The sequence below is a fragment of the Callorhinchus milii genome, unplaced genomic scaffold, assembly GCF_018977255.1.
Source record: "Callorhinchus milii isolate IMCB2004 unplaced genomic scaffold, IMCB_Cmil_1.0 Scaffold190, whole genome shotgun sequence".
Lineage (NCBI taxonomy): Eukaryota > Metazoa > Chordata > Chondrichthyes > Chimaeriformes > Callorhinchidae > Callorhinchus > Callorhinchus milii.
The window spans coordinates 60,117-72,574 of NW_024704931.1; the positions used below are offsets into that span (position 1 = coordinate 60,117).

General features: G+C 39.6%; 1 protein-coding gene across 1 annotated transcript; it reads right to left on the reverse strand.

Annotated features, from left to right (window-relative positions):
• Positions 1 to 429: 429 nt before the first annotated feature.
• LOC121851889 (pleckstrin homology domain-containing family A member 3-like) lies at positions 430 to 12,458 on the reverse strand. Its single transcript, XM_042345976.1, is given in 9 exon segments — positions 430 to 620; positions 2,361 to 2,545; positions 3,697 to 3,737; positions 5,627 to 5,803; positions 6,241 to 6,377; positions 8,466 to 8,563; positions 8,565 to 8,619; positions 9,473 to 9,589; positions 12,419 to 12,458. Coding segments are annotated over 9 exon segments (1,041 nt in total).

The following is a 12,458-nucleotide window of genomic DNA, read 5'->3' on the forward strand; positions in this document are numbered from 1 at the left end:
TTTAGTTCTTGATGTCAAAAACAGCCGTTGATTGGTTGCAGCACTAAAATATGTATACAACCTATGAACCCTGAATAAAATGAGTTGACAGGACTCTAATATGTAATACACAACACACATGAACACCAGACGAAAAATGTGTGCCTAGATGAAAGTTCACATTTAAATTATGCTTTGTTTTGGTTTTGTTTTTACTAAAATACACTTATCCCTCTTAACACGGTTTATTTGGCTGAAGAACAATTATGAATTCACTGGGGAAAAACACAATAACTTACAATCTTCCTTTCACACACATACATCCTGTATGATATCACAAAGCTTCAATGGCAACTGCAAGTTCCAAAGCAGACCTGCCACTCTGACACAAGCATGGTAGAATATAAACACTCAGTGATGGTCCCATTAAAGCATTTACTTCTTCTATAGCTACACACCAATTGGAGAGTCGGGTTGTGGAAGTGCTTGCTCTGAAATCACATGAGACCCATTTAAGTCTCCGTTGGCATCCTTAAAATCGTGTGGAGATAGAGAGTCTTCAGATTCTTCTTCTGCACGCTCTGCCGAGCACTGGACACTGTCCATTTCTGATGGAGCGGTAGCCGAAATTGAATTCTGACCTGAAAATGAAAGATACATGATAAGCGAATTTTTATTTCTTGTTATTACATTTGACTTTTTACAGAAAAACCTTGTTAAGATTGTCACAAAATAGATTTATTTTAAAAGCAGTTTTTGTTGTTACATTAGTGAAATAAAACATTATGCAAAACACTCACTTAAAATGCAAACAGATTTTTTTGTTCTACAGGATATGTCGACATAAGCCGGAGCCATTTGAAAATATTGTACATTTGTAAATGATTTAGCAGTTTGTGTAAAAAACAATAATGTTGCTGTTCATATATGTTGATGTAAAGAAGCAAATCTTTCCGAATCCACACACCTTGGCGATTGTATTACAATTCATCCAGAATCTAACATCCCACATCGTTCAACATCTAAGCAGGAATGTGACATTCCTGTTTCTTAATTACGTTTCAGCCACCATGTTTAACATCCACTACGGTTAATTAATTATCAAGCTCTTCGGTATTTTATCCATGTCCCCACTTGTCACACTCATCTACTAAAAGCATGAGAACATGATGCATGGGCATCATATCCAACATACACTACATTTCAATATATAAATGCTACGTAACAATTTTTAACCATCTCAGTTGATGCAGATGGTTAAAAAAGCTTGCACATCACAATGCCTTCATGAATGTATTCTCTCATCCACTGGCCGAATATATTCTGCAATCTAATGTCTAAATAATTTCTAGATCTGTTCAATCCTCTATCCACAAAATCAAAGGGTGTAATTATCTATGACCATCAAAGTGAATCTATCCATCTTGTTGAACGTGTCTTAAAATCATATTCTAAGGTACAAATTCTCTACCATGTGTACCTTACCCACTTGACAAACGGTTCACAATACTCAATATCCTTGGGTCTAGTTGAAACAAGGTTCAATAACACCATATTTGTATCCTCCAATTTACCCGAGTGGCCTGCACGGACCTGATTAATATCCAAACGTTTACAGCCTGACCAATTTGTTTGTTGCCCAAACAGCAGATGTACATAAATTTACCGCCCTCCAAATATTCTACATTCAGCAACTGGCGAGTAAAGTCAGAGTTAAATAAATATGAGTATCTCTATTGATGCAAAGCTAAGAGCATTGTATATGCAATAATATATGCAATGTGGTGGTCACATAACATGCATGCAAGGCATGATGGGAGTTGTACTTTACTGCTGTTTGTGAGCACTCCTCTGTGTGTTGTTTAATGTTTCCTGTCTGCACACATTTTCCTGTTTTAATGGATTTTTCATCATTTACAGAAAGTGTTGGATTTGAATAATTGTTGAATTTTAAGCAATGTTCACGGGAGTCACTAAAGTGTAGGTGTAAATCCTCTCCATATGTCGGGGCTACCAGAAGCAGTGAACAGTGATGGCTGTACTCTTCTGATGAGTCCTAATTGATGTGGTGGTTACATGACATGGATGCAAAAGAATGAAAGGAGCCATCCCTTCCCGTTATTTGTGAGCGTAACATTGTATTTTGTTAAAACTATTATCAGTCAGCCATTCGTATGGATTCCACATTCCTATGGCAAGTCCCAGTTAATTAACACGAAAATCGCTGTTAACGTATCCTGAATCTTGAAGGGACAAACTGCTCAATCAAACCCCACCGGGATTACGGCAACGCTGACAACCTTCCGGATGCAAGTCGCACACTCGAACCACATCATCATCTGTCAATCCAATAAATGCAACATGTTCGCGTCACCATTTACCCTCTGGCGCAGTGGTGGCCGCGCGGAGGTGCTGCTCAGCATCTGTCTGTGACGGGGATCGCTGCCTCTGGAGCCGCCTCAGGGATCGAATCGATGCCATCTCTTCCAGATCCCTCACAACTGTCGTGCCTCCATGCTGCTGATGTTGCTGCTTGCTGTCCATCCTCCATGTTTGAGTCGCGTGCCTTAAACAAGAACGCGAGCAAAGCAGTAAAAAATGCTAATTTAGGGAGATACTCCTGCCATATGAATACTGAGTTTCATCACTGAAACAAGGCCACCAGCTGACATGATCACCAATGCTGGAATTTACAGAGATGCTTATAATTTCTTAAATTTTTTGGAAAATACAGATTAAGTTTTCCTGTCCTGAGAGCGATGCATTATGACCAAAGTTCACTGTACAGTGCCTATGTTAAATAATGCATGACTTCATGCACCAGTTAAAAGGAAATATAAAAATCAATTACTGCTGCAGCAAATTATTTCAAATTGCATTTACATTTTTCGCAAATAGGCATTGATACTTTTATTAATGCCTAGGATTGCTGGATGGATAAATGTCAGAATGGGAATCACATAGCTGTTTGTCATTGACAATTATTGACATGAGTGGTCAAATGTTGAGTTATTGAGCATTGTAGGAAAAGTTGCAAGCTACGCCTCAGACCCAAAGTGAGGAAGCACATTCAACGTCTCAACTCAAGCACAAGCCATCTCAAGTAAGACAGTTTATTAACAACTAGCTTTACTACCCGGCTTCGCCTGGGACTTGGATTCACGACGCCCGGCCGCCTTTGTCTCCCCAGTAGCGATGTTCACACCACACGAGTTACTCGTTTGAGGCCGAGTCGACCTAGGGGAGGCCCAGGACCGGTTCAAATAATCGTCATGGTGGTGGCCATGAGCGGGAATCGAACTCTGGTCGCTGGGTTCGTAGCGCAGCGCGCTAACCGCGACACTACCCCACACAAACGCACGCGCGTCCATAGGTACACATACACGCGATTGCAGCAGACACACAACTTTCAGAATGCGTACAGCAGTAAACGACTGAAATAATAAAGCAACGCTGTGCGAAGAACACCTTAGACCTGCAACACATTTGTATTTCACTTTACCCGCGATCAGCAGGCACACTCCGTTACGCTTTTAAACAGACACACAATCACAAATATCCTTTATATAGATGTAAAGCCATTGCTTGTTATTATCAAAGCAAGCCCGAGTACACATCCAATATAACAAAACAATAACGCTATGTGTAGCTTTCTCAGATTCATAAATTAATAACAATCAATTATATAACAACCAAAATCAAACAACATCGACTAACCTTTCAAGGGACCCAAAGTTTGGCTGGCTCGTACGTTTGATCTGGGGAAGACAATTTTAAACAAATTAATGCATCATTTAATAACGTTAGCATGGTTATACTAACGACAATCCTTTAATCTCTGTAGAAATAGTTTTAGAATCTACTGTGCCACGTAAAAAGTAAGCGATTCATTAATTTGAGAACAATTATAATAAAAGAAAATAAAAATGTATACATGTAAAAATGAATAATGCACGCAATTTGTTATAACCTCTATATGTTACATTTGAAAATAAACATAAGTTAAATGGAAACGCAAGCGTATATGGTATTTCAAAAGGTTTGAGAGGGCTGCATGAGTTAACAAAACACTGCATTCATTTAGAGAAATTTTTTCTAACAGCAATTTTAGACACTAACATTATTGTGTGGTTACAGTCTACAAGGCCTGCTTTTAAGCAGACATGAAATACCATAACTGGTCCAATTAATTTTAAATACGGGTTTGCATGCACTCCCTGTAAGTTATTTCATAACATTCAAATGAATGATGTTTTCAGTTGTGAAGATATACACCACACACACAGACGCATATTTTTTGGGAAATATGATCCAGTGGTCCCAAGACAAGTAACATTAGGCGGTCATTTTCCCGACAATTTTGGGCCATTTCAACTTGTCAACATCACACACATCTGTGGAGCAACAGATGCCCAGCTTTGTTTAATTATTCAATGACAGGCTGTTGAGCAGAGTTGGAATTTAGCAACAAGCACTATTAAGCAATGTGTGTTAAACTATATTTGTATTGCATCAATAGAATACTAAAAAATGCCACAATGGCTCCAGTCCAAGACAAGGAATATTTAAACATTACTGCCCATAGGGTTGAGGCCAACTGGAAAGTGGACTTCCAAGGGTGACTTTGAGAGGCCTTCTGTAATCTGTCAATGTCATCATGGTTCATTTCTTTACTGAAAGGTTATGTGTATGATTATTAAGGCAGTCGGTAAGTTAAAGCTTACACAGCAATTACGATGTTGCACTTAGGTAAAATGCTTTTTTTTATAGTCTGTACCTGTGCAAATTTTTTTTTATCACAAAAAGCAAGACCCTCAGGACACAGTTATCCAAGGAACTTTTAAATAAATAATTAAACGAGAGCCCTTGCCCTCATTCCAAATTTCTGAAAAACATACAGGCCTTTGTCAATTCACTGCTGGCACACAATACTTCCTCATGCTGTGTAGGACATGAGCGTTGTTTGACCATACGTCATCACAGAGGTCATTGTGGGTTAGTGATGAGGCCAACTTGTGTTCCAACTGAAGAGTCCTTTTAATGTACGACACTATTTTTTTTAAGGTGAGTTGAAGGAAGAACAAATACCAACGCCCAACGAATGTACAAAACAACCGATCTGCTCCCAAAAATATTTCATCAATCTGCCATAGCATCAGTGTGATCGGGTAGTTATGACTGCTTTGAAACATTGTAATCATAAAACAGTAACCAATATCTTGACTTAAAGCTTTCGTGACTGCAGGAATACATATTCTATGGGTCTTTCAGTAAAGCCACGTAGATAGAAAAATAATAAAAATATCACGACGTTTCGATCGCAACACAAGCAATCGTCTTCAATTGCTGTTTGCTTTTAAATGTTTGTAACCTTAAAACTGGGAGCAATAAATAAGCAACATCAACAAATGGCTTCTGTTTCAGGTTTAAAACATGAAAATGCCAGTGTAATGACTGTTAGACAAGCGGTGACAGGGTGAGCTGATTACTCTAACCGTAGTGTCACCCAGTCAGATATAATATGGAAATGCAGCACTACATTTGTTTCTTTAAAAATGCATTGATCTATTTATTTGTACATAAATCCAGGTGGTGTTTCATGCTGACCCTTAGAAATTAGGCTCCTTGTCCTGGCGGACGGACCTACCCGATTGATATGGAAGGGAGCGGAGGCAGGAGAGACAGGGGATACAGGCGAAGGTGGTGGAGAGAAGTGGAAGAGCTCTGGCTTGAAGCTGGAATTGGCGATGATCATGCACTCCTCCAGGGTCTTTAGAAACGTGCCGCATGTGGCATCCAGCAGTGATGATGCTTCATTCATTTTCTGAAAACACAGGCAATGTATGAGTGCTGCGGAGTAGGACGAGGAAAACTCATGTTACTTTTGCAAAGCGAGCGATGCACAGCTTAGAATGTGTTTTTAGATAAACTTTATCATTGAAAAAAACCCAATGTTAAAAAACACAAACACCTCCATATAATTCAATATAGTTACATGGGGGTGGAAGGGAAGGATACAGAATTGTAGATGTAACGAGAACGGTAATATAGATCTCCAGAGAAGGAATAATGAGTGTTGCACATCGGAGAACGGGGTAAACGGCTGCCATTGAAGCAGAGGGACTTTGTTTATGTTTATAGAGATGCATGTGCATGAGAGTAATTACACTTGTTAATAAAAATGAGAACATAAACAAAGCCCAATTATATGACACCATAGGAAAGATGATCTGATGAACATTAACAGGTGTGCAGTCTTACTTCCATGTCAGGCCGTGTCCGACTCTCTCCTGGCTGGAGGGACTCCCGCACTGTGTTTATCTGCTGTTTTATCAGGTCGCTGTAGAGTCGCAACTCTGACATTTTGGTTTTGAGGAAGTCGCTGGTCTCGCTAATCTCTGCACAAACAAAAATGAAAATTAACCCTCAAAATGAAACATTACCAGCAAAGTCTTACAGAGTTCCCTCCATATGCTGAAAATACTAGTTCTATATGTAAAGTTTTTTATAATTTTAATTCAAAACCATCATCAGCCATTTGCTATCCACAAATCTCAAAATTGTTGAAGGCTTCCCCACACTTTCACCATTTCTCACAGTCATGTGACACTGCAATCCAGCTCATTCCTGTACACTAACTGATCGCAACGCCCCATATCTCCACCATTCCATCACTAGTCTCATCCATTGGTGATCATTAATTTTTGCGATATATTCTGCCCATCAAATCAATATGATGTCAATATGAAGTGAATAATTTACATTTGCTCCCTGGTCCATGCTTTATTATTACTGCTTCTCAGTTTAATTTTAAGAATAAATCTATCCATACTTCTTTGCACACTTTCCAATTTTTGCTTAATTTTCTTTGTCACTGTGGATGTTTACGATCCCTATGTCACACCGGGAAATAAGCACTGATTGATAATTAATTCATCAGGTACATAGATACACTGCTTTTCATTAACAAATTTGGTTTTCCAAAACCTAATGATGTTCATTTTCATAATTTTAAGACAGATAAACTATTAATAATTTTGCAGCTTGTATATATTCTGTCGTGTTTTTCAAATGTTGTCCTTAACAATTGATTATGCTTGGCAAACTTGTATATACTTTTTTACTTAATATTTATTTTGAGCTAAATTTTTCAGGCTTCTATGCAACATTCATTGATTGTATGACATCAGCAAATTTGAGATGGCTATCCTCTCTCCATGAATGTTTATGCATGAATGTTTATGCATGTATTTGTCAATTCCAGTTTTCTAAAAATATCTTCAATGTTTGCTCAAAGTAACCGTGGTGAGTGTACCTCCTCGCTCGACTCCTCTTTTGAATTGTAATTTTCTACTGCCCTTATGCAATCTCAGTATAGCTGTTCTATGTTCATGAAAAGTGCAAATACTTTCTACATATTATTTATTAAAGCCTTGTTTTTTTTATTTGGACTGAATTTGGTTGCATTGACTGAAATGCCACATCCAGTCTACAAAAGCTAAGAAGAATGGTATTTTAATGGTATTTACATCAATTTGTCTTCTTTGGGTCTTTCGGTTTGTTTTTTTCCTGATGACGATCGCTTGTGTTGTGATCGAAACGTCGTAGTTTTTTGTTAATTTTATTTTCATGAATTTGAACCTATCTACATGACTTTACCAAAAGACCCAAGGAATATGAATTCCTGCCGTCACGAAAGCTTTAAGTCAAAAATTAATTTGTCTTTAAGAGCACCTGATTGATCAATGGTAAAAAATATCTCCAAAATCCAGATTGTTCAAACCATTGGTTGGCCTCCAAAATGTCAAGTATTTGGTTTCAACAATCTACATCGAAAACATTACGCACATGTGATCGGAGGCTAAAGGATCTGCAATCAATTATTGTGGCCACAAAATGTGAAAGGCTCTATGGCTACATATATGTCATGCATGAATTTAAACCATTTAAATAGCCCCATTGAAAGATTATAAATGTATATCATGTGCTCTACTTTTGATTGTTATTAATATTATTATTACATAAGCTTGAAATAATATTGCTACGCACCTCCGAATAGCATGGTTGGCTATGTATAGTACAGAAACAGAAAATTTCATGTAAAAATCGCAGTCAAGGGTAGCTCAGTCTACCGTCTCTTTGGGGTCAATGATGAAAGTAATCTCTAGGAATTCAAAATACATTATCTTGTGGAGAAACCAATATATGGCGAAAAGAATATCTAATTTCCATAATTGCCTGAAGAAAGGCAATGGAGATGACATCAGCCAAATGCTTATTTGAGAATGGGGACGCAATTTGATTCAAATAATTGGTTCGTTTCAGCCATGTTTTCATATCTCATAGGCTCGATGACATTCATTGTATTAGCTTAACGGTACCGTTTGCATATTACTTAAAATAATGTGTCTTTATGCAGTATTTGATGTATCATAAGCATAACAAGTGATTGTATTTAACGAGTCGATCAGTGTGTATATCCCAACCTTTCTCTTTCTTGGAGCGGCTGTCATGCAGGCAGGCCTTGGAGCTGCCCAGGGCCACAAGCCAGGATTGGCGTTCAGCGGCGTTCATGGCCGCAGATAAAAGTGCTGCTCCCAGGGATGACGAGATCCAAACGCGTGCCATCTGATGAATGCACTGCCCGCAGACACAAGACACGATGCCACCGGTTCTACAATGACCACTGCATTGTGCTCTATATCCCATTGATGCCAATTTATTAAACACTATTCAGCATTCCAGAGCGTTGTGGGATGCTGTTGGCATGAATGACGCTATATACAATTAAAGTATTATTATTGTTATATGATTTGGATCTGTAAAGTGTATAAATATGGCCATATCCCCAGATGCTTAACAAACATGTGCTTCATGCAGACATGGGTGATGGGAGGCTGTGATGAGGGAAATTCAGAGGAAGAAAAGTGTGAGTTAGACATATGCAGAGTAATGAAAACTCCTAAACGTGAACTTGAACATGGGGGAGATAGCAGAGACTGTTTAAAACCAGGTTTATTGCTCTATGTTGGCTTCTTAACAGTTCGGTTTCTCTCAAGGGATTATTTTTACTATTTGAATATGCAGACATTCATATTAACACATAATGCAAGTTACAAACAAAAGTAAGCCTGATTATGTTTACGAATTGATCAATAATATATTTTTTCAGAATCAGATTCTTTACCAATATAATCTTATTCCACTGCTTTCCCTTCAAAATTAATAAAACACGAAGTTAATTCTAAAATAATGAACTTCATAGGGTTTGTGCTTTTCAAAATTGTACATTAGGCTTCACCCCATCCACCACGCATACCATATGATATTGATAATAACAGAACATGCCTAAGTGTGCTGTCCTAATTATATTCCCATTACTGTATTTCTTAGACTTCGGTGATGATCAAATGCATCACCTCGCCTTGCAATTGTGAAAAGCATTTGTGTACATAAGATATTAGCAGTTTGTGCATCGTAACAGAGCACTCACCTTGTATCTCGCACACTGCCATTTTAATGCTGCCCTTGCAGCCCTTACTGACATCATCCTGGGAGTCGTAATACGAGAGAATACCACCATCCAGAACAAACCACCGTGGCTGCCAACCTGTCAATACAGCAATAACCATCAACAATACAACAAATCTCGCATCACTGCACCAACTTCAGTATTCCAAGTAAATCATTACTGTAACCAGCCCCTCAACACTCATTATCTACTATCTGTCATAAGTCATAGAACTCCTGATGGAAAATGCACCATTTACAGGTTATTAGAGGCTCGGTAGGATTCTTCCTTACAGGCTAATCCTAAATCTAACCTGCACATACACCCGCACAATACTATTGCTGCAGAGATACATATTGATTTTGTAGTGATAAACATTTTTGCTGCCAAAAAAACACAATGGATAATAACCCTATGGAAGACATTATCCCAACTAGTCTACAGCTTGTCATTATTTGTGATCACAGATTTTAGAACTAAAGTAGACAATGAGAATAGGTTTTCCCCTTTTATCTGGCAACAAAACAGGTGTTGAGATGTTAAAACACCAAACCGAAACCTTTTACAAGGAATCATGTATGCATTAACTACAATACTTGTGGTTAGAATGCAAACCAAAAACACACTCTGATAATATATGCATTGTCTTTGAAACTAAATTAGACATGTAGTTTATGAAACATACATATACAATTATTGACATTATACTATAGTAAATTGAACTCACAGAAAATCATTATTACCAAAAGACCCACACAGACAAATATTATCATCACTGATTGACAACTCATCTATCTTTAGGGAATGTGTTATTTAGTTGGTCTCTTAAATTGCATGTGAACCTATAGGTCGCATTTTACCTAGTTATTTAAACCTGTCATATAGTTACATTGTCGCAATGGGACCAAAAATATGGTGAAATAATGTGAAATGGGCACTAGTCAACCGGGATGATAAAAAGCTTATTTCACATTGGCCTGATATGCCAGTGGAGGAGGCTGGTGATAAACATTTCAGAGCCATGGAGGGCAAGAAACGCGCCACTCGGGTTTAGGCTGATGGACCGGTTCGACGTTTTTAACAATCAGCACTTTGCCAAAGATAGTTTTCCCTGAGCAAAGTGATGCAACCTGTATTCTCTGTCAAAATTCAAAGACAAGAATCGAAATATACTGTACCAGCTTTGCTGGCAGATCACTCGGCCAGCCAATAGGTGGCATATCCGTATTGCCATCATCATCATTTGTCATGGTCAGTCCACTGCTGGATGAAGCAATTCAAAAGTTGTCGCTATCTCAGAATCCGTGTCATGAGAATGACGGTGCAGACACTGACACCTTGGTTGGACAATAGGTAAATGTGTGGATGCTGTGAAATGTATATGACGCGATGCAACGTGTGAGAATAATCACATGTTACTTGTAAATACAGTATATTATAGTTACTTGCACGTAACGTAAACCAGACTACTGTTAGTTATTTCTATGACAAGAATGTATTGTACTGTATATGAAATGATACCAATAACTTTAAACTGCCCTTGGCATTGTTGAAAAATATGTTACAAACATGAACATCACAAGTTAAGAACCCTAACGTTCTTCGGAAACACTGCCCTTGTACTAACCTACCGATACAAAACATTGTATACAAAACGCCACTGCCATCATTTGCTTGGAGCAACATTCTTGTATATACAGCCTTTCCACTATATTGTCTGTAAACTACCTTAAGCCGGCGTTAAAATATTCAGAACTTGGGATTGCAGCGTTGATTTTATCACCTACAGCACCACACGTCTGAGACGTCCCTGTCAAGCCAGACTGGACAGGGGGTTACCTTAAGCCTTGACAAACCAAGCAGCCCATGGCGAACTATAAACAGTGTCATATAACTTTTCCTTAGTCTCACAATGCATGCTGCTGGCACCAACCATCACGTTCAATGCCAGGCTATTTTCACGTGTCAAAGTTCAACCCTCATATGCCTGTCCTGGCACACCCATTGTGGACGTAAAAGCCACCACCACGACGCTCTGCTCACTTTAAACAGAATGATTGCCAATGGCCTAACATGTCATTATAAAAGGTAAGGATTTCAAGACGTCAATGCTTGAGAGGGCTATTGCAACGCCTAGAGCAGTAACCAACAAGCCAAGTCGTCTTGCTTAATTTTAAAATAACCAATCTGACTTTGCGGTGTATTCGCACAGAGCCGCGTTACGCTGCCTCGAAAGTGCTTTGACCATCTCTACCTTGAAGCTCTACGGAATGTGGCCGTGTTCTCATTCACGCATCTTCTCGTTCGTATGGATCTGAAGAGGGCACGAATCGAACAGTGGCACCCCGACATGTCGCATGTCTCGATGGTGCCACAAGCACCTCACATCCTCGTTATCGATCGTCTGTCCCGACTTCACAACTACACAGCCGTCGAACCGCTCTTGGGGTGAGGTGAGGACGTGGTGACAGGGCGAGAGAATCGGGCTGAGGGGGTGATGTAGTGGGGGTGGATGGTTGAGGATGAGGAGAGATTCGTGGTGAGATTTCAGAATGAAGAGGTGAGTCGCGAGTGGTGACGGGTGAGAGGCTGGGAGTGAGGAAAAGGGTGAGGAGGAGTGAGTTGGTTGAAGGGGTGAACGCTGACGATCACGACCCGAGTCGAGTGGCGGTGGTGGTGGTGATGCTGGAGGAGGAAGCAGGGCTGACAAGAGGATATGGAGGCTCAACAACAACAACAACAAAATCAGCGTCCACCACTTTCCCCGGGGGGCCACAACCACAAGACGGCGGAACCGTTACGACGACGAGCGGCGTCCAGACGATCCGCTCAGTGTCGGGGGGCGCCGCTTGCAGTACCGAGAGCCGACAGCTCCGTCACCCCACGGGTCTCCCTTCGCCTCCGCTCAGCTCCACTCGCGCCGCTCACCGCTCAGGTAGTTTGTCCATTTGTAGAGAGAACCCTCCAT